Below are 24336 nucleotides of genomic sequence, written 5' to 3' on the forward strand. Positions count from 1 at the left end.
TGGATCTTACTTTAAGCGAATCTTTAACAAACAGACATAGTTTAATAAGCTCTATTTTATCATTTGATTGCAACAGTTGTAAATATTTAAATACAGACGGTCTTGTATAATAGCATTTCTTAATATATTTTTTTCTATAATCATTAAAAGCTTGACACACACAGATAAAGTGAAATTCATCTTCAATATCATTGGAATTACAACAAAGACAATATCTTTGGTTTCGAACAACATTATTTCTAGCGTATCTACCAGTCTGAATATGGAGTGGGTGCACGGAGAGTCGCAGTCTACAAAAGAAAAATCGTAAACTTTGGGGTATAATGTCTAAATAACTCTCATATTCAAGACTAGTCTTAAAATTTCTATACATATCTAGCACCGTGCTTTTTTCTAAAGTACCATACCAATCTTGTTTAAACGCATCGTGTATTCTACATTTGAAAACTGTTATGCAGGTGGAAGGGACAAATTATGCCGTCATATCTGTGCAGATTAAAATATGCTTTCCTAACGGTTTAACGTCGAACTCATTACGGCCATAAGACGCTTTCATTGGCATTCATAAGTGTTTTTTTTATTTAGAACCGACAGAAAGTATTGAAATGAGACAAAAGATGTCATATTTATAAAGTATTAGATATCCAGTTAACGTTTAAAATCAGTGATTCTTTGTACAATGTATAAACACAATGCATTGACAGTTTCAGCTGACATGTTGACAATACACGAGAAAACAGAAGGTGAAATTATCACGTGGAATTTTATGGCCCTTAATTGAGTCGTGTAAAAACAATCAGGAGCCACAATGCTACCTTAACGGTAAGCAAATTGGTCGGTATGAAAACCTGCCAGAAATATGCAAATTAACCGTTTATTGGGCCATAAATGACAACAAACTGTGGGTCAATAGAAGAGGGGCTATTTCTACTTGACTCGATGTTCGGTTGATTTTTTAAATTATATTTTAAACCAAAAACCATCATCAGAACAGAAACATCATCTTTGACTTTGTAAGAGATATTTTTATTATTAAAAAGTATTAATTCAATAGATATACCATATTTGGAAATCACCACTTGAAAGGGGGATAAGAATCGGAATATAGTGGCTTTGCTTAGTTTTCGATTTGAATATAAAAGGCTCGGCATTTGCTCGAGAAATATCTTAACAAACAAACTCGATTGGCGTTTTCGTAGCATTGTGAGTGTTCTAGCAGTTTGCTACTGAAGGTTTTTCTAACATCATACATAACTTGAAGGACAATGCTGAAATCCCCTTTAAGCCCACGCATAAGATTGCCTTAAGTTTATACACGTTCTATATACTTATTCTGTCAAAGCAAAGAACGCGCTTATTTAAAGCAAGACAAACACGATTAGACTGAGAACAGTTTGAGCACATTTTCTCAAAATATAAAGGAAAACATTACGTTGAACAACCTTACATCACTGCATGTAAAATTTGCGAATTATATCCAAAGTACCACATTATCAGCTTAGTGCAGTAACGTGGAATTTAGGTTGCAAAAATACATAGTAACATGTTATAAGAACCAGACAATTATTGTCAGTCTGTGGATTGTCTTCTTACCGGAAACTAGTTCTGCTTTATTTTATTTTAATAAAACGGTTTCTATATTAAACACGCCCAGTGTTATTTCGTGGAGGTACGGATTGTTGTTTAACCTTTCTGGATTGGTGAAATTAAAATATTTAAGGACATATTAACGTACGGTAACCGTATTGAGAAACGGCCACTTGTCGTAATACGCCGTGATTTATGGTACTCAGCGTCTATTATGATCGGTTTAATCAAGCACCCGCGGCGTCTTAGATCATGGCGATGCGTAATCATTTTCTTTTATTATAGCATATTGCCCGGACTAGCTGTGACCATACCAGGCCATGTGACTGTAGACCGCTAATTGCGCTAATTAAAGATGCGCTGTGTGATAATATGAGCTCGTGCCGGAGATTTATGGTTATAATTGTAAGTGCCTAGCAAAAATATACTAGGCATTAACTATAGAGCATATAGCATAAAATAAAATAAAATGGTTTTCTAACTATACAGTTTTAAAACCGTCTGAGTACCATGTTTATACCCGGGAAGCGCGTAATACATAATTATTGTTGTTTTAGGTCCAATGCGAGCCCCAGCAATACAAGCCTATGTTGCACAAGGACCACGTGACTGATCTGCGTCACTTCCGGGCCAAGTCCAAGTCCTGGACAGCGGGGGAACGCGCAAACCGACTTCGCCCCAGCTTGCGCTTCTAGAACGCCATTGAGCTGATGTCATTTTGGGACGTCATAGTTGTCGCGCATAATACAAGAGACGGTGTTATAGCACCCTAAGTTGTATATGTGACCAGAATTAGTGCTGGGCAGAGATTTGACTATAGAATGTATAGCATCATTTAAAGCTGATCTGTGATATAAGACTTGCATTTGTCATTGTGTGTTGTTCCAATGTGTATTCTCCTCATTTCTCATTGAGTCTTTCTTGTCATTTCTTTCGTTTCATTCTTTTGTTGTGTTGTATATACCTATTTCATATAAACTTTTGACTGTATTCATTGATTTCTTATTTTCCGCATTTTCAAACAACAGGCAAACTTTGACACAATACCTAAAAACAACTACCAATATTTATATAATAAATATACATTTACAAAAACTGGTTTTAACAAAATTGTGGTGAAAAATTAGTTTTAACTATTTTTTTATGTATAATCGTTATTTGTAATGTTATTAATGAACGGCATCCGTTGAAACATGTGCTACATATATGATTATGTATATGATATGAATAAAATTATATTTCAATGATGATGTTTAGTCATTTTAATATAAAAATATAACACTTTTCTGTTTGGGATTTTAAGTTATATGACGTGATTACACAAATGATAACCGTTTCTATATATTATGGTCTATGACTTAATTTTGTAAAGCTATATGACGTCATTACACAAATGGCAACCAAACATTTGAAGCAAACCGACATTTTGTTCAGAAATCGACCAGAAGATTGATTAAATGAGTACGAGCGATGTCGTTCTGGAAAAACATTTAGGCAAATGTTTTTAAAGTTTATGTAACTATCATTGTACGCATTTCGAACATCATCCTTGAGCGTACTTGCTCCACTCATATAATCTGACAGATCTGTTTAACGAAGATAATTTTGAAAGAAAAGAACCATGTTTAAAGTAACAAAAATCAAGTCTGAAGGGTAGTTTGGATTGAATTTCTGTAGCATCCACATCAAAGAATGCATTAAACAATGTGCAAAATAACGATTTTTAACTCCTTAATGAAAGTGTCATGGTGAGTGACCGTTGTTTTGCAATCATGTAAAAGACCACTGATGTGAAAATGGCAAAATACTCAAATATAAAAATAATAATTCAATGCAGAAGTAAAATAATATGAAATAATATAAGATGATAATATTTTACTGTTGCTGTTGTCAGAAATAAGAGCTACATGATTCTGAATGGCTAACGTTTGTATCAATGCGCGCGACATCTCACCAACTCAAAGGTGCGATCGTCTGTATTTATCGCGACTTTCAACTTGTTTATTATGAATGCCCTTGATTACTGTATTTAGCTTAAATGAAGCATTAATTACATTTAAATAGTGTTATAATTTTCTCATCAAGAAACTAGACCGCTATTTGAACTCTTTGTATATTTAAAGATTGTTTGGAACTTCCGTATTGTATTAGCGCAAACTTTATAATTACTTCACGTACAAACTGTAAATAACTTCACATTGACATCTTTTTTTGCCAAGTGACTTCTGTTCGATAATTCATATTTCGTTTGACATTTCATCGGTATCAACGTATTTTCAAACTCTTATTTTGTTCAACTGTATCGTGTTTAAAGAATTATTACCATTCTGGAATACAGCAGCAACGGCTATGAGGTATGTGTTGTACCAATTCATACAATGTTAATGTATCTATACAAAGCACATGAAGATCTGTTGTATGTAATACAATATAAAAAGGGCGGAGTGACCGCAACGAGCGAAAGATCAGCAGTCGAAAAACTTATTGATTTAAACATTTCCAGTTAAATACATGTTGAAATGCATACATTTTGTTAACATGTATTTAAAAACAAATGGTATAATATATATCATAAATTAATGTGGGGCTTCTATACATCATACATAAAACAAACAGTTTCGCTCAATAATAACAGATGTCTCCTCATTGCAAGATATGATATGAAATTTGAACTTTATTCTTTTGGGTAAGACCATTATGATAACAATTAAGTGACACCTTATGGACTACCTATATTCAGGAACTATGATAACTTTCCTTGTTAATATTGACACTTACAAACTATTGCCGACTGAGTACAAATGCGCGGAAGCTGATAAGATCGCAAGGTTATATATGGTCCACTAATATGGCCCTTGTAAATGTAATCGAAGATAATCATCCCATTTGTGGTAGGAATATATTCATTAGTTGAGTCACGTGAAAGCGACTACGCATGCAATTAGAATTAATGTCCATTGTCTATATTTTCCGGGCCCTAGGCATTCGCAGGTACTCGCTCCCCCATCTCTATATTTATTGCAATCCTTGACCAAATTTCATACCGAGCTGTAAGCACGAAAAGCAACAAGAATACGAAATAAGTAAGGTTCTTTTCAACCTAAAAAGATTGCTAAAATATCTTTCATTTAATCAACTTTCTTATATTTATGATTGATATAGAGCTTCATTAACTTCATATTGTATTTCTGTAATGACAAGGGCCTTTGCTATGTTTCGGCAACACGATTGTCTTCGTGCTAGGCATGTTTAATGGAAATTAATTGAAGAGTCACAGACCTTTTTTAAAAGCTTATTTAGATAAACTACTAAACGCTTTCTATACGTCAATGCAGTTTTTTCATAAATGTTTCTATACGTATACATACGGATATACTGTATATGTCTCAATAAAAATACTATCAAAACCAGTTTTATGCAGGTGGAAGGGACAAATTATGCCGTCATATCTGTGCAGATTAAAATATGCTTTCCTAACGGTTTAACGTCGAACTCATTACGGCCATAAGACGCTTTCATTGGCATTCATAAGTGTTTTTTTTATTTAGAACCGACAGAAAGTATTGAAATGAGACAAAAGATGTCATATTTATAAAGTATTAGATATCCAGTTAACGTTTAAAATCAGTGATTCTTTGTACAATGTATAAACACAATGCATTGACAGTTTCAGCTGACATGTTGACAATACACGAGAAAACAGAAGGTGAAATTATCACGTGGAATTTTATGGCCCTTAATTGAGTCGTGTAAAAACAATCAGGAGCCACAATGCTACCTTAACGGTAAGCAAATTGGTCGGTATGACTCAACTCAACTCAACTCAATATTCTTTTATTATATCACAGTTTACATTTAAGTAAAAGCATGTGAAAACGCAATATATATATGTTAACACAGGTATAAATATGTGGGTTAATGGCGGCTACACAACAGGTTTAGAGTTTATCATTATACAAAACAAATATAATTAGTAAGTAAGGGGAATGTGGTTAGTTTAAATATTATTATTATTTATTTATTTATAACAAAACTAATTCATTTATTTGACGTAGGATACAATATGATCGGTATAATTATGAGATATCAAATGAAAAACTATAAAATACATGATCAGATTCGTTTAAAGTGATTAACTAAGATTTTAACAAAAATTGCTGTTTTCCTTAAGGTATCCGGGTTCATACAATTTAAAACTTCACTAAAGTGTAAGACACTAGGTCTTGAGTAAAAACGACTACTTATGTATTGTTTTCTGGTAGGATTAAAAAATGGACATGTAAGTAAATAGTGCAGTTCGTCACCGATATCGTTTAGATTACAAAACGGACACTTTCTATTGACATGTGGTACAGCATTCTGTCTCCATCTACCGACTTCGATAGGGAATTTATGATTACTAGTGCGGAAATGCAAGAATGTAAAACGTAGAGATTTGGGTAAAATATTAAGGTACTTCTCAAATTTAATATCAGACTTAAACAGAGAATACATTTTACCCTTAGACGAAAGATTAAATTGTTCAAAACAGTTTTGCTGAAATTGGTCTACAAGGTTAGATTTCACAAGTTTACTGATATGTTTTACAGGTACTCTTGTTTGGTTATGCCAAACGTATGAATAACCCGTTGAATCAAGTATTGACTTGATGTAACTGGTCCAGGCTGAATTATTACTATGTAAAATGCCTTTATATATCAAAAAACTTATTTTCGAGTCATGGGATGAAACGAGTTTACTCCAGTAACTAATCATTCTGGTTTTAACTATGGTGTTAAGGGGGTATCTACCCAGTTCCGAGTAGAGCATGTACCGTGGAGTACTTTTTCTAGTATATGTAATCCGTCGCAAAAAATTACAGTGAAGTTGCTCCAACAGATCAAGGTTTTCAAACGAAAACCTGCCAGAAATATGCAAATTAACCGTTTATTGGGCCATAAATGACAACAAACTGTGGGTCAATAGAAGAGGGCTATTTCTACTTGACTCGATGTTCGGTTGATTTTTTAAATTATATGTTAAACCAAAAACCATCATCAGAACAGAAACATCATCTTTGACTTTGTAAGAGATATTTTTATTATTAAAAAGTATTAATTCAATAGATATACCATATTTGGAAATCACCACTTGAAAGGGGGATAAGAATCGGAATATAGTGGCTTTGCTTAGTTTTCGATTTGAATATAAAAGGCTCGGCATTTGCTCGAGAAATATCTTCACAAACAAACTCGATTGGCGTTTTCGTAGCATTGTGAGTGTTCTAGCAGTTTGCTACTGAAGGTTTTTCTAACATCATACATAACTTGAAGGACAATGCTGAAATCCCCTTTAAGCCCACGCATAAGATTGCCTTAAGTTTATACACGTTCTATATACTTATTCTGTCAAAGCAAAGAACGCGCTTATTTAAAGCAAGACAAACACGATTAGACTGAGAACAGTTTGAGCACATTTTCTCAAAATATAAAGGAAAACATTACGTTGAACAACCTTACATCACTGCATGTAAAATTTGCGAATTATATCCAAAGTACCACATTATCAGCTTAGTGCAGTAACGTGGAATTTAGGTTGCAAAAATACATAGTAACATGTTATAAGAACCAGACAATTATTGTCAGTCTGTGGATTGTCTTCATACCGGAAACTAGTTCTGCTTTATTTTATTTTAATAAAACGGTTTCTATATTAAACACGCCCAGTGTTATTTCGTGGAGGTACGGATAATATCCCCCCGGATGATTGCCCCCCCCCGACATTAGCCCCTAGGACCATAGCCCTCTCGGAAGATAGCCCCCCCCCCCCCCGTATTAGTGAAAAAACGGACGATATCCCCCCCCCCCAATATTAAAATGCATATTATAACCAGTTTATTTAAGCAAATTTGCAAAACAATGATTTTTATTATAAAATGAAACAACCCAAAGGCATAAATCAATGAAGAAAAGGATAAAACTACTTTAATTAATACTTCAGTCAAGAAATCTTTTTTTTTAAATCATTGAAATGTGCTAAGTGATTGTGCTAAGTGATCATGGACTATATGGGTTATATTTATCACATAAATATAATATGGTTTCCCTACAGGCTGTTGAATGGAAAGGGTTAATGCTTCCAAGCATTGCATTGCGTGATAGATATATATCAGTATTTATATAAAAGTTAATCAACTACTGTTTTATTTGTTATTTCTTATTGTATGATATTTTCAAACCTCAATGACTCGAAATTGTGAGGACTATTTTTACAAGTCAAAATCGAACTTGTAACACTAATTCCCACAACATTGGCCACCCTTCATTGTACCCTTCAACACTACAATTCTATTTGATGGTAATAGGGACATTTGCAAACAGTGTGGACCCAGATCAGGTGGCTCATACATGATCTGTCTTATCAGTGTATTATTGCTTATTGTTCGCTGCACACTTGATTAACAAGTCTGTATAGAGAACTAGAAAAGGATCACTAGATGGCATTTTTTTATGTTTTATGAGTTTTATGAATATGCAAATTTAAAAGAGTGTATATATGTTAAGTCATTTATATATATGCAGGGGGGCTATTGTCTGGGGGGGGGGCTATTGTCTGGGAGGGCTATCATCCGGGGGGGATATGGTCCTAGGGGCTAATGTCTGGGGGGGGGGCAATCATCCGGGGGTGGGGGATATCATCCTACACTCCCGTTTCTCAATACGGTTACCGTACGTTAATATGTCCTTAAATATTTTAATTTCACCAATCCAGAAAGGTTAAACAACAATTGAAATATTGAAAAGTGTTGTTAATGCAATTTCATCTTATGTATTAAAATGCCGATGCTAAACACCTTAAATACATTACTAATAAATATAACTTACGTCCGTTCTCTCTCCATATTTAATAGCACGAAATAGAGTGTAGGATGATACCCCCCCCCCGGATTTCAATATTCAATTGTTGTTTAACCTTTCTGGATTGGTGAAATTAAAATATTTAAGGACATATTAACGTACGGTAACCGTATTGAGAAACGGCCACTTGTCGTAATACGCCGTGATTTATGGTACTCAGCGTCTATTATGATCGGTTTAATCAAGCACCCGCGGCGTCTTAGATCATGGCGATGCGTAATCATTTTCTTTTATTATAGCATATTGCCCGGACTAGCTGTGACCATACCAGGCCATGTGACTGTAGACCGCTAATTGCGCTAATTAAAGATGCGCTGTGTGATAATATGAGCTCGTGCCGGAGATTTATGGTATATTGCTATGTTTTGTCATTCCAGTACCAAAACTGAGACCAATAGTATCTGCAACAGCGGACCTTCAACTGTAAGTTTATGTGTTTTAATTTTAATTTTGATGAATATAATTTTACTGAGAAATGGAACAACTCATACGCTTTATTTATTAACTTAAACTACATGTGTTTATCATAATGCAAGATGTTAAAAAAAAACTATTAATTGTCGTGTCAGACGAAACTGTATATGTTTGTATTATATCTAACAGAACATTATGCTATTGTGTTTTTTATAGATTAAAGTTTATTATTATTTATTGTGTGTTTTCAAAATACTAATTGTGCATGTACGTTGTTTCCGCGCAGATATCCGCCATGTTGAGACTGACGACCCCAAGCAAGCAGGAATTGAGCGACATCGGCGCCTTCATAACGCCGCCGGCAAAAGGAGGCAACTCAGCAGATATTGGTGCCCACTGGGCAGTCACCGACACCCCCTCCGCCACTTCCGGTCTTGACGGATCCTACACTGAGGTCAGTTATATCAAAATAATGGAAACTGATTATTATTTAATTGCACATTCCTTAATAATCTGGAAATAAACTCTGAAGCATTAAACTCTTAAATTTAGATGAGAATATTATAACAATTTATTCAATCGAAAGGAGTAACCGAAGTCTTTTATTTATTGCTCTATTGGTTGATCGATGGATGAATGATAATATAAATGAGTGATGATTTAGTGATTTTTAAATAAAAACATTAATTAAGGAATTATGTTATGACGGAATGAATGAATACTTCATCGAATGATTAATTCATCGAAACCAGTATATATATGTCGATAGTTTTATCGTTTTGTTATTATATTTATGTTATTTCATTTCCTAACTGTGACTCTTTGAACGATCAGGTATGCCGGAAGCCATTGGGCCGTTTCCTGTCGTTCGATGTGAAGAGAAGCCTATTCTCCAGCAAGCGTCTTGCTGATGAGCCAGAGGATACTCCACCAACCAAGCGCCTGAGGGAGGCAGAGGTAGCCATTAGCAGCATTACTCTAAACGTATGTTTTGATTTGTTTGTTCAACATTTTTTAGAGTATCAGAAAAGCAAACAAATAACGACATCAAAAATAAAAAAAAACAATAATAACAATACATTAATAGCTATTTCAGCTATGTAATATGACCATTTCTTGCTGTTTTAATTGAAGTAGAATAGTATTATAATTATAAATGATATTCTGCTATTACTTAAAATGTACCGGACTACAATCTTACATGTAAATTGATTGGTTGATTTGTCTTGCTAATAGCGACATGTTTCTTCTGCAGGATATGGATACCTCTAGCAGTTACGGAGAAGAGGTCAAGTCGGTGGTAAACACGCTTTCCATGGACCCTGAAGTGGTTGCGGACGGCTCCCGGCTCTACACTATCCCAACCGTCCCCGGAAAACACAATGACCTCAAAGCCATCTCACCTGATACGGTAGGTTCATATGAAGACGGTTACCTATTTAGTCATTGAAGTGACGTTATTGTACTCATCATGTAAACTATTCACTCATAAACTGGTGAGTGTCCACTGAAAACCACATTAACTAATCGCAATGTTCTTATGTGGGCAAACTTTTGGTACATTAAACTGTCTTTTCAGGAGATTTGGCACGTGAATTCATTCTTATAAAAAATGTTCATTTAAATATATTATATATATTCGATGCTATACTTTTAAAGTTGTGAGTGAAATTTGTTAAAACAACGCAAATACAAGACATAAAGAATGCCCGCATGATTGTGTCCGAAATTTTGAGTGGTCCTGTCACTTGTGTTAATATGTTGATGAATTTGATATTTTAAGTGAGAAATCGTCATGTTATGCTTGACGTTATGTTCTCTCATATTCCAGATGGACGCGGTGCTACGTGGGTGCTATGACGACAAGGTCGGGCGCGTGACAGTAATCGACTGCCGCTACCCGTACGAGTTCGAAGGCGGCCACATCCGGGGAGCTGTGAATCTTTTTACGCGAGACATGGTGCGAGACTTTCTCCTCGCGCACGTGGTCGATGATGCTTCATCCGGTCGACACGTGCTTGTCTTCCACTGCGAGTTCTCGTACGAGAGGGGACCGAAGATGTAAGTGTCCCAATGATATAATGTTTTCTAGTAAATCATGAAGCCTTTTTCATGAGATATTAGTTTAATTACATTCGGCAATTCTAAAAGTGAGAAGGAAACTTTGAAAAGTGCTTGAAAACAACTGCGTTATATAAAGCGATTTTATTGTAATGAAAAGTTTTTGTTTTATTTCAAATTGTAAAACATATGTTCTATCATGTTCAGGTACCGTCACTTACGAAGCGAGGACCGGAGCCTCCACACGGACGTCTATCCACGCCTAGCCTTCCCGGAAGTGTACTTGCTAGAGGGCGGATACAAGGCTTTCTTCAACAAACATATGGTATGTACAAAAGTAAAGTAGGTTTTTTAGGTAAAAAATATATCAAATTAGTTCAGAGATATGTTTTCAATTTTCAGCACCATGTTTTCAGATAGAATTATTGAGCGAATTAATTATGTTCATTTTTGAGCCTAGCAAAAATATACTTGGCTAAACAACTCAAGAGAATACAGCAACAAATAAAATAAAATGGTGTACCGTGTTAAATCGTCTGAGTATCATGTTTATTGTTTATACCCGGGAAAACGCGTAATACATTGTTATTGTTGTTTTTTTCAGATCCAATGCGAGCCCCAGGAATACAAGCCGATGTTGCACAAGGACCACGTGACTGACCTTCGTCACTTCCGGGCCAAGTCCAAGTCCTGGACAGCGGGGGAACGCGCAAACCGACTTCGCTCCAGCTTGCGCTTTTAGAACGCCATTGTGCTTTCGTCAAAGTTGTCGCGCACGCGCAAGATACGGTGATATAGAAGACCCTATGTTTTATATTTGACTGGAATAAGTGCTGCAGGGCAGTGCTAAGACTCTTAAATGTATAGCAACATCTAAAGCATATCTGTGATAGAAGATTTGCATTTGTTATTGTGTGTGGTTCCAATGTGTATTCTCCTCATTTCTTATTGAGTCTTTCTTGTCTTTTCTTTCGTTCTAGACTTTGGTTGTCTTGCATATATCTCTTTCATATGAACTTTTGATTGTATTCATTGATTTCTAATTTTCCGTGAAAAGCATTTTTAAATAACAGGCAAACTTTGACACAATAACTGAAATCAACTAACAATATTTACATAATTAATATACATTTCAAAAACTGGTTTTAACAAAATTGTGGTGAAAAAATATTTTTATACTATTGCTTTATGTATAATTGTTATTGTTATTAATGAGCGCCAGTCGTTCAAACATGTGCTACATATATGTTTATATATATGATATGAATAAATTTATATTTGAATGATGATGTTGAGTCATTTTTAATATAACAATATAACACAAGTTTCTTAATGGGATTTTAATCATGTTTCAAAGTATGGTAACCATTTGTATACATTATGGTTTATCAATTAATTATGTAAAATTGTGACGTCATTACAAAAATGGAAACCAAACATTTGAAGCAAACCGACATTCCGTTCAGAAATCGACAAGAAGATTGATTAATGAGTACGAGAGATGTCGTGCTGCAAAAACATTTGGACAAATGTCTTTAAAGTTTATGCATTTCTCTTTGTATGAATTTCGAACACCATCCTTGAGCGTACTTGCTCTAATCATTTCATTTGACAATCTGTTAAAGGGATATAATATTGATAGAAAATAACCATGTTTAAGATTACAAAAATAGAGTCTAAAAGGTGGTTTGGAATTGAATATTCTGTAGCATCAACATCAAAGAATGCATTAAACAACGAGCAAAATAACAATTTTTGCCGCCTTACCGGAAGTGTAATGGTGATTTACCATTGTATTGCAATTATGTAAAAGATCAGTTATGTGTGAATAGCAAAATACTGAAATATAAAAATAACAGTTCAATGTAGGAGGGAGGGGGTGACCTTACTTTTATCATAAATTATCGATATTTCTCTCATTTGAGCGATTTTGAAATACTACTCCCTACAGAATTTTCTGACCACTCGGCAATTAAAGTATGTTTGCAGGGTATTTGTTTTCAAACGGAAGCTAAATCACGTGATCTATCGGATATCCCCAGTATACACATCGCGTGGGAGGACGATAAGCGTGATTCATTCATAAATTTACTACAGTCGCACAGTAACGGATTAGTCTCATTGTGTGACAATATCGACAATACAAACATTGATGACTCAGTTAATTCATTTACTGAAATACTGCTAAATTGTGCAAAAAACACTATGGGTAAAAACCGAAATACGGTTAATGATTGTAATACTGCTACTACTGCTACTAATAATAATAATAATAATAAGAATATAGCAAACAAAAAGAAATGGTTTAACTCAGAGTGTTACAATGCTAGAAAAGCATTTAAGGAGGCTCGAAATAGATTCGTAAAAAATAAACACAATATCCAGTTACGTCAGGAATACTTTAATGTTAAAAAAACATATAATAGGATTAAACGAAAAGAAAAGAAACTCTTCCTTAAAAATGAGGGTGTTAGAATTGCTAAGCTGGCAAAAACAAAACCAAAACAGTTTTGGAAAAATATCAAAAACCAGTACAAGAAAAATATACCCAGCTCTGAAGGTTTATCTATTGATGATTTGTATGATCATTTTAATAACCTTTTTGGTGCTACAAATAATGAACAAGATTTTAATGTGCCCTTTTTGGCGGATGAATCGCTGGATGGGATTATCTCGGAATCGGAACTCAAGAATGCTATATTTTCTCAAAAAAGCGGGAAAAGTCCCGGCAATGATATGTTAATTGCGGAAATTTTTAAGAATTCATTTGAAATTACTTCCCCATATTTGCTCAAATTGTATAACAGAATGTTTAATAGCGCAGAATACCCGCAGTCATGGGGAGAAGGTATAATAACACCAATATTTAAAGGTGGTAACGCTAGTGAATCTAAAAATTATAGAGGCATTACGTTAAGCAATATATTAAGTAAGGTGTATTCTCAGATATTATTAAATAGGCTGAATAAATGGGCAATTAACAATGAAAAAATAAGCGATTCACAATTTGGTTTCCAGAAAGGAAAATCGACTATTGATTGTATATTCGTGTTATTCTCTATCATTGCTAAAACCCTTAATGGTGGTAAAAAACTGTATTGCATTTTTGTTGATTATGAAAAGGCATATGACAAAATCGATAGAATTAAGCTTTGGACAAAGCTCATACAAGAAAATGTAAGCTCTAAAATAGTACTTTCGCTTCAGGCGATGTATTCTGCGGTCAAATGTTGTGTTAGATACAAACAGTCAAGATCAGACTGGTTCGAATCTGGCACTGGCCTGAAGCAAGGCTGCCCGAGTTCAAGTTTATTATTTTTATTCTTCGTGAATGACGTCACGTCTTATATTAACAGTAACCAAGAAGGAATATTTACTATAAACGACATAAAGGTATTTCTCCTAATGTTTGCGGATGACGCAGCTTTATTTTCACATAACCCAAACTCTCTACAATGCATGTTAAATGATCTCCAAGATTATTGTAACACCTGGGGGTTAAAAATTAATGCTAAAAAAACGAAAGCTATGATTTTTGAAAAAGGCCGTCACACAGCCTACCAATTTTATCTCTACGACGCCGAGATAGAAATGGTTACTTCCTTTAAATATCTTGGGACGCATCTATATAAGAACAATAACTGGAACAGAACACAAAAGCGATTAGCACAGCACGCCTCATATTCTATGCATAATTTGTTTATTGTATTCAGCCAACTGCACCTACCTATAAAAGAAAAAAATAAATTATTTGATAGTCTAGTGACACCAGTTCTTAACTATTCGGCAGAAGTATGGGGTTTTCACGATGCCAAAGATGTTGAAATGATACATACTAAATTTTGCAGAAAATTATTATGTGTTAAACGATCAACAAATTTAGAATGTTTGTATGGTGAATTAGGAAGGGTCCCAATGAAAATTAATAGAACGATTATAATGATCAGATACTGGATAAAAATTCTTAACTCCCCGAATAATAGCCTGATCAAAATAGTATATAATATGCTACGTGATGACATTAGCAATGATACTACGTATAACGGTAATAATTGGGCTTATCATATACAAACCTTATTGAATCGCCTTGGGATGGCTAACATTTGGCTTAATCAAGATACGTTATCTATTGATATAATACCTATAAGGATAAGAATAATCGACAATTATAAACAGACATGGTATGGACAAATAAACAACCTACCTAAACTTTGCTCATATTCATTAATTAAACACGAGTTTGAGCAGGAAACGTACCTTAGTGATATCACTGAAAATAAATTTAGAATTGCATTAACCAAACTAAGAACTTCATCTCACGATCTACAAATAGAAATAGGCAGATATACTAATACTCGTCGGCACGAAAGATTATGTAATAATTGTAACATGAGAACTATTGAGGATGAATACCATTTCCTTCTAGTTTGCCCTAAACACAGAGAACTGCGAAAAAAGTATTTAAGCAATTTTTACTGCAGATGGCCAACATTAACAAAATTCGAAAACCTTATGACAACTAAATCGCCAAAATTACTCCTAAAGTTATCAAAGTTTGTTTATTTTTCATTTTGCAATAGAGGTGGAAATTAAATGTTCACTCTTCTTCTATGTAAAAGTTTGTGTTCTTGTGTACTTGTACCACTGTATTTCATTGTATGTTATCTTTTGTATGGCTATGATGTTGCCACAACATTAATGCTAATAAAACTTATGTATGTTAATGTACTTACCCTCGCCGACGGGTTATACCCATTCGGCGAGCACGCAACGTTTTACAATAAATCACAGATACCTTCTATAATACACAAATATAAAAACATCAATTCAACGGAGAAGTAAAATATTTTTTCATATAATAACATAATACTATTTTACTCTTGCCGTTGTCAAACCTACAGGATTCTTAATGGCTAACGTGTCTATCAATACGCGCGACATCTCACCAACTCAAAGGTGCGATCGTCTGTATTTATCGCAACTTTCAACTTGTTTATTTTAAATGTCCTTGATTACTGCATTTAGCTTTAATTAAGCATTAATTACATTTAAATAGTGTTATAATTTCCTCATCAAGAAACTAGACCGCTATTTGAACTCTTTGTATATTTAAAGATTGTTTGGAACTTCCGTATTGTATAAAATCAAACATTATAATTACTTCACGTACAAACTGTAGATAACTTTACGTTGACAAATGTTCTTGCCAAGTGACTCCTGTTCGAGAATTCACATTCCGTTTGGCATTTCAACGGTATCAACGTTTTTTCAAACTCTTATTTTGTTCAACTGTATCGTGTTTAAAGAACTGTTACTATTCTGGAATACAGCAGCAACGGCTATGAGGTATGTGTTGTACCAATTCATACAATGTTAATGTATCTATACAAAGCACATGAAGATCTGTTGTATGTAATACAATATAAAAAGGGCGGAGTGACCGCAACGAGCGAGCACTTCTAAATCATTAAGATTTTATAAGAATGGTGCAAACTGACTAAGATCATAACCACATTTCAGCAGTCGAAAAACTTATTGATTTAAACATTTCCAGTCTAATTTATGTTGAAATACATACATTTTGTCAACATGTATCTAAAAACAAATGGAATAATATATATCATAAATAAATGTGTGTATTCTATAAATCATACAAACAGTTCGGCTAAATAGAAATGTTATCACCATAGAAGATGTCTCCTCTTTGTAAGATATGATATGAAATTTGAACTTAAATTCTGGGTAAAACCATTATGATAACAATTAAGTGACACCTTATGGACTACATATATTCAGGAAATATGATAACTTCCCTTGTTAATATTGACACTTACAAACTATCGTCGACTGAGTACAAATGCACGGAAGCTGATAAGATCGCAAGGTTATATATGGTCCACTAATATGGCCCTTGTAAATGTAATCGAAGGTAATCATCCCATTTGTGGTAGGAGTATATTCATTAATTGAGTCATGTGAAAGCGACTACGCATGCAATTATAATTAATGTCCATTGTCTATATTTTCCGGGCCCTAGGCATTCGCAGGTTCTCGCTCCCTCCATCTCTATATTTATTGCAAATCTTTACCAAATTTCATACCGAGCTGTAAACACAAAATAAGTAAGATTCTTTTCAACCTAAAAATATTGCTAAAATATATTTCATTTGATCATATTTTTTTTTACTTAAGATTGATATAGAGCTTTATTAACTTCATGTTGCTTTTCTGTAATAACAAGGGTCTGTGCTAAGCTTCGGCAACACAATTGCCTTCGTACTAAGCATGTTTAATGAAATAAATTGGAGAGTCGCAGACATTTAAAAATATTTCAAACTATTTATATAAAATGTTGTATGCGTATACATAGGGGTGTACAATGTATCAGTATATTTTTTTTTTCAAAACTAATGTTATGCAGGCGTAAAATCAACTCATGTCTGTGAAGATTTGAAGATGCAATTCTTAACGGTTTTACATAAAACTAAATGCCACTAGGTTATTATCTAATAGGCAGTAATTATTTTTTATTCAGAACTGATAGAATGTTTGGGAATCTTAACGTCAGCATTTCTGTAAGTAGAAGGGTCTGTGATTCGTTTCGTCTACACAAGGCCCCTTCGTCCTATAAATGTTTGATAGAAAATCATTGAGTAGTCTCTGACATTTTCAACGCATTTCAAACGACTTACTTTAACTTTTTTCCTATTTGTCATGGAATGTATGTTCAATATTTCTTCGGATTTATAGAGATAGACTCAAGATGTCATGTTTTTCAGAGCATGTATAAGAAAATCTTAGGAGCTATAAACTGTTGAAAAATCAGTGATTCATTGAACAAGGTAAAACCACAGTAAGTTGACAGATAAAGCTGACATATTGACAATACACGATAAAACGGAAGGTGAAATTATCACGTGGAATTTTATGGCGCTTAATTGAGTCGTGTAAAAACAATCAGGAGCCACAATGCTACCTTAATGATAAGCAAATGGGTCAGTATGAAAACCTGCCAAAAATATGCAAATTAACCGTTTATTGGGCCATAAATGACAACAAACTCTGGGCCAATAGGGGAGGGGCTATTTCTACCTGACGAATTGTTGTGTTGATTTATTAAATCATTTTAAATCCCCAAACTATCATCAGGACAGTAACATCATCTTTGTGACTTTGTAAGTAATATTTTTTTTTATTACAAAGTATTGATTCAGTAATATACCATATTTGTAAACCACCACTTATTTTTATATATCTTTAGATTTGTATATAAAAGGCTCTGCATTTCCGCGAGAAAGATTTTCATAATTGGCGTTTTCGTAGCATCTTGAGTGTTTTAGCAGTTTGCTACTAAAGGCTTTTATAGCACCATACAGAAATTGATGGACAATGCTGAAGATCCCTTTAAGCCCACGCATTCGATTGCCTTAAGTTTATAAGCGTTCCATATACTTACGCTGTGAAAGCAGAGACCGCACTTATTTAAGGCAACAAAAACACGATTAGACTGAGAATAGCTTTGAGCACATTTACTCAAAACGTAAAGAAAAACATTACGTTGAACAACCTTACATCACTGTATGTAAAATTTGCAAATTATATCCAAAGTATCACATTATAAGCTTAGTGCAGTAACGTGGAATTTAGGTTGTAAAAATACATACTTACATGTTATCAGAGCCAGACAATTCGTGTCTGTCTGTGGATTGACTTCATATTACAAAACTGTTTCTATAGCAAAAACGCCCAGTGTTCATTCGTGCTTAAAAATATGGAGAGAGAACGGACGTAAGTTATATTTATTTGTAATGTATTTGAGGTGTTTAGCATCGGCAATTAAATACATAATAGATGAAATTTCATCAACAACACTTTTTAATATTTTAACTGTTGTTTTAGATTGGTGAAATTTTTCTTGTTGTTTTCCGTTTTTTGATTGATGAAATGAAAATATTTAAGGACATATTTACATACGGTAAACCACTTGAGATGCAGCCACATGTCGTAACATGGTACTCAGCGTTTATTTTGATCGGTCCAATCAAGCACCCGCGGCGTCTTTGATCATGGCGATGCGTAATTATATGCTTTTATGGTGACATATTGACCGGACTAGCTGTGACCACAGCGGGTCATGTGACTGTACACCGATAATTGCGCTTATTAAAGATGCGCTATGTGATATTATGAGCTCGTGAGCGTGTGGCGGAGATTTATGGTATATTTCTGTGTTTTGTCATTCCAGTTCCAAGACGGAGATCAGTAGCATCTGCAGCAGCGAACCTTCAACTGTAAGTTAACATGTTTCTTGCTTACTTTTATTTTTGATAAAGATGTACATAAATGTTTTTAAATAATATATAAATTACCCGGTACACGCTAACGCACACACACACGCATCATAGTGCAATGTTGTTGTTTTTTAAGTTTTGAACCTTTTATTTTCTTTTTGATACACAGCTTTAAAGTATGTTATTGATTTTTGTACTCAAATACTATTTGTCCATTGTTTCCTGTGTAGCTTTGCGACATGTTGAGACTTACGACACCAAGCAAGCCGGAAGAGAGCGACATCGGCATCTTTCTCACTCCGCCAGTCAGGGGAGGAAACACTGCAGAAAAGGGTGACGAATGGGCAGCCACCGACACCCCAACCGTCATTTCCGGTCATGACAGATCTAATATTGAGGCGAGTTAAATCAAGATCAATAATAACGTTAGTAATTAAAAAATACTAGCCTCAGCTCGCCATGAAAATAAATCAGATTGTCTAGTAAATCAAAGACTCGTTGTCAGCAGCTATCAAAGTTATGGTTATGTTGATTGATTGGATGATGAATGAGTGATTGTTTAGATGATTGAATGATGAAATAATTGATTGATTTAAAAAGATGAATAGCTATTTGATTTTATCATCAAACAATGTGCGTGTTGTAACCAACAGGTGTGCCGGAAGCCACTGGGCCGATTCTTGTCGTTCGATGTTAAGAGAAGCCTGTTTTCAAGCAAGCGTCTAGCCGATGCACACGAGGACACTCCGGGCAGCAAGCGTCTGAGAGAGACAGCTGTCGCCCTTAGCAACGTCACTTTAGACGTATGTTCTCTTTTTTTCATTAAGCATATTTTAACTATAAATATTTTTACATCAAACAACTAAACCGATAAAATAAACAATTCATTTACAGATATTGAGAGCTTTCAATGTTGACCTGTGTAATGAGTCAATGTGTTGCTAAATGAAAATAAGCTCAATGTTAATATTTCAAAAATCGCCTTTTTTCTGTTACCAATGGAGATTACAGCGTAGGAGGTTTACAAACATAAGGGATATTGTAAAAAAAAAAAATAGTTCCGTGTAACCTTCATCTATTTGGGCGGAGGTTGGTATCAATCGGAACACCTCGGCCTGTATCTATCTCGAAGCTTGACGGAGATGGCTGAGTTGTTATGATTGAGTTGGTATTTAAAATCAAAATTTTCAAAATGATAAGCAGGGCTATTATAATTTAAGGTTTCATTATCAGTTAAAGTGTAAAGGTTTATAAAACATACTAAACTTCATATTTTATCATGCAAAGTGGAAAATGTTGAAAGCATTGTTCTGCAATTTATGAACTAGTCCCTTAGTTGGAATATTTCTAAAGTAGTGGCCGCCGACAAATAATTTTTGGACGTTTCGCTTCTGTTGACAAATATTTCAGTATTTTAAATGAAAACATCAACAACAATAAAAAAAGTACATTATGTTATATCAGTACTGATTGGTTTAGATTTCTGGTATAGCAACATGTTTCTCAACCAGAATGTGGAGACCCCTAGCGGCCGCGGAGATGAGATCAAGTCGGTGGTAAACACGCTGTCCACGGATCCGGAAGTAGTGGCGGACGGCTCCCGGCCCTACACCATCCCCACCGTCCATGGCAAACACAAGGACCTCAAGGCCATCTCACCAGATACTGTAAGTGATGCTTCTTGTAACATATGTCAGTTATAAATTGTTAGACACCACTTTTGCCTGTCTTCCTTTATTTAATTGCAATTTTCTAAAGCGGGCCAATTTTTTGTGTAATATATCATTCATATTTGTGTAAAGGACCACATTGGCCCGTTAACTTTTTGATAAATTGCAATTTTCTTAAGCGAGTTTATTGGTCAGTGCACTATCATTTTAGTGAATTATCTTGTTTTATAATAAGCATACATGTACAATATAAGTCGTACCATTCTGGAGATTTTTTAACAGGACCTTTGGTCCAAAAAAGATATCCCTTCTCAGTATATTATATATTTGCTGTTTATGAGGTAATAATATTATTCTCAAACTATTATATCATATATATATAAAAAATATTAAAGAAAGAAAGAACAAAAATAAATAAGGAAACAACTTGCCAATAATCTTGTAACACTTGACTGTGATATTTCCAGATGGACGCGGTGCTGCGTGGTTGCTATGACGACGAAATAGGGCGCATGACAGTGATCGACTGCCGCTACCCGTACGAGTTCAAGGGCGGCTACATCCGTGGCGCCGTGAATCTCTTCACGCGAGACATGGTCCGAGACTTCCTCCTTTCACACATGAACGATGACGCCACTTCCGGTCGGCACGTGCTTGTCTTCCACTGCGAGTTTTCGTCTGAGAGGGGACCGAAGATGTAAGTGTCTCAAAAGATCTACTGTTTTCAAGTAAATCTTACACCTATCATTGTAAAGTACTGGCGTGCGTTCTTGACGTTCTATTGCAATTACACTTGTACATCTGACATTGACAAAATGTCGACTTTGTTTTGCGGAAAGATGTATCAAGAAGTTATATATTCCTGAGCATCAACTAAGTACCTTTAAACAGAATGACTTATATAAGTGATTTATATGGTGGGGATGACTTTTACATTATATATTACTTGTATTCATTATGCAAACATAAAAATAAGAAGAAATGTAAGGAAATGCTTGCAAATAACAACATGATATAAAGCGGGTTTATCCTCATATTACGATATATAATTTTAAACTGAAATACATATGTTCTTATAATATGTTCAGGTACCGTCACTTACGGAGCGAGGACCGTGGCCTCCACACGGACGTCTACCCGCGCCTAGCCTTCCCGGAAGTCTACCTGCTAGAGGGCGGATACAAGGCTTTCTTCCACAAACATATGGTGTGTGCTTATTTTAATTCAAGTTAATTTTTTTATTAAAATATTTTTGAAATGCGTTAAGAAGCACAGCATAGAATTATAGATCACATTAATATATTTCTAAGAGCATAACATAAATTAGCATATGATTTTAAGCATAAGGTTAAAAAAGAAGATCAAATTGATTATCCCCGTTATTCATTTAAGATCTCTGAGTGTCAGGCGCCATTTTGAGACATATAAACACGTATTCGAATATGATTAATAAAATCGAACCATTCCAATACATGTACCATTTTTCCTGTTTTAGGTCCAGTGTAAGCCCCAGCAATACATGCCGATGTTGCATAAGGACCACGTGACTGACCTTCGTCACTTCCGGGCAAAGTCAAAGTCCTGGACAGCGGGGGAACGCGTAAATCGACTTCGCACCAGCCTGCGCTTCTAGAACGCCATTGTGCTGATGTCTTTTTGGCGACGTCACCCTGAAACACGCATGCGCAAGGGCCGGGTGTTACAGAAGCCACTGAGTAGTGTGTGTGACTGGAATTAGTGCTCGACAGTGCTATGACTCTAAAATATATATCGTCTCTTGGTTGGAAAGCGACAGTTAAAGCCGATCTGTGATAACTAATTTGCAATTGTCTCAATATTGTGATCTTATTTTGTTGTTTTTGAATGTCATTCGAGTTTAATTTATTTTGACTTGTTCCAATGTGTGTTTTCCTCATTTCTCCTTGATTCTTTCTTGTCTTTTCTTTCGTTCTAGACTTTAGTTGTGTTGTATATAGCTCTTTCATTTTAACTTATGACTGTATTTAATGATGTCTTCTTATTTTCTGTCATCAACATTTTTTAAATAAAAGAAAAGAAGTGATATGCATTTTGCTTTAAAATCTTAATTATAAGGCATCTAACTCTCGTAATTTTACGCTTTGTTTCCATAAGTTGATGCTCAATTTCATTGTTTAAATTAGAGTCGCATTAATAAATGAAATCACAGAACGTTCGGTAATATACTATGTACTGTTTAAATGTTTCATCAGATATAAATTAGGAATACATTTAACCCTGAGATGAGCTATTAAACTGTTCGAAACAGGTTTGCTGAAATTTGTCAACAAAAGTGGAGTTGACAAGTGAACTAACGTTCCGCGTAAGACAGACATGTGAATTTCCAGTTTGATCAAGTATTGACTTAATATGATTGGGCTACGGGATATTGTATCATGTATTTATAGAACAAGAAACTTTTTTTCGATTTAGCGGATGAAATGAGTTTACTCCCAAATTTATCATTCGAGTTTTAACTTTTACATTAAGATTGTATCTACTCATTTCTAAGGCGTGCATAAAACCTTGTTGTTGTTTTTTCAAGTAAGTGTTATTCGGCGCAAAAACCTGCTATGCAGTAACTCATTAGCTCCAGGTTTTCAAAGCCCCAGTCTTCGCATCCGTATATTGAAGCGGAAAACTTTCATTGGAAGATCTACAGCTTGCTTAAGGTTATTTATTTTAAGAAATAGGTCATGCATGGCTTTGTTCGCTGCCTTATTAAATATTTTCGAAAACTCAGAAAGCTACCAGTGGATTATCAATAAACTCATAGAGCGTAATATTCCTTGGGGATATTCTATACTTCAATATTAATATATAATATCCATTCCATACCATACTAATGGAAGCAATTTAAACTTTGTGGCAACACATGGCAATAAGCCCGGGTCAATAATAGACAGGTCTTTCTATCTAAAGTTTTGTTTTGGATATGGGTTAATTGAATACATCATTCAAGCGAAATCTATCATAAAGACTGCAAAGTTGTATATGACATCCATATTATTAGTTTTAGTATTTTTCATATCAAATTACTTATTTAAGAGGTATTCAGTACTGATTTGAACACCATCCTTGAGCGTACTTGATCCACTCATCTCATTTGACAGATATGTTTAACGGAGTTAATATTAATAGAAAAGAACCATGTTTAAGGTTACAAAAATACAGTGAAAAAGGTGGTTTGAATTGAATATTCTGTAGCATCCACATCAAAGAATGCATTAAACAACGAGCAAAATAACAATTTGTGCCGCCTTACCGTAATTGCAATGGCGATTTACCATTGTATTGCAATCATGTAAAAGATCAGTTATGTGTGAATAGTAAAATACTGAAATATAAAAATAACATTTCAATGTGGTGGGGGGAGCCTATTTACTCTCGCTATCGGGT

General features: G+C 34.6%; 2 protein-coding genes across 2 annotated transcripts; both read left to right on the forward strand.

Annotated features, from left to right (window-relative positions):
- The first annotated feature begins 9192 nt into the window (after nt 1-9192).
- On the forward strand, nt 9193-11700 carry LOC128216060 (M-phase inducer phosphatase-like). Its single transcript, XM_052922652.1, has 6 exons — nt 9193-9351; nt 9732-9881; nt 10153-10308; nt 10729-10958; nt 11166-11283; nt 11563-11700. Exons 1-6 carry the CDS (start codon nt 9193-9195, stop codon nt 11698-11700), a joined length of 951 nt encoding a protein of 316 aa, XP_052778612.1.
- Nucleotides 11701-18729: 7029 nt separating this feature from the next.
- On the forward strand, nt 18730-22552 carry LOC128216061 (cdc25-like protein phosphatase twine). Its single transcript, XM_052922653.1, has 8 exons — nt 18730-18746; nt 19204-19249; nt 19480-19647; nt 19903-20052; nt 20761-20916; nt 21387-21616; nt 22008-22125; nt 22415-22552. The coding sequence occupies exons 1-8, from the start codon at nt 18730-18732 to the stop codon at nt 22550-22552; spliced, it is 1023 nt and encodes a 340-aa protein (XP_052778613.1).
- Nucleotides 22553-24336: the final 1784 nt, after the last annotated feature.

Source organism: Mya arenaria, chromosome 14 (genome assembly GCF_026914265.1).
Source record: "Mya arenaria isolate MELC-2E11 chromosome 14, ASM2691426v1".
Lineage (NCBI taxonomy): Eukaryota > Metazoa > Mollusca > Bivalvia > Myida > Myidae > Mya > Mya arenaria.

Coding starts and splice junctions, on each gene's coding strand:
- LOC128216060 (XM_052922652.1), top strand. CDS start 9,193: ATGTTGAGACTGACGACCCCAAGCAAGCAGGAATTGAGCGACATCGGC. Junction 9,352..9,731: donor TTGACGGATCCTACACTGAG/GTCAGTTATATC, acceptor TTGAACGATCAG/GTATGCCGGAAGCCATTGGG. Junction 11,284..11,562: donor CTTTCTTCAACAAACATATG/GTATGTACAAAA, acceptor TGTTTTTTTCAG/ATCCAATGCGAGCCCCAGGA.
- LOC128216061 (XM_052922653.1), top strand. Junction 19,648..19,902: donor ATGACAGATCTAATATTGAG/GCGAGTTAAATC, acceptor TGTAACCAACAG/GTGTGCCGGAAGCCACTGGG. Junction 20,053..20,760: donor TTAGCAACGTCACTTTAGAC/GTATGTTCTCTT, acceptor TTTCTCAACCAG/AATGTGGAGACCCCTAGCGG.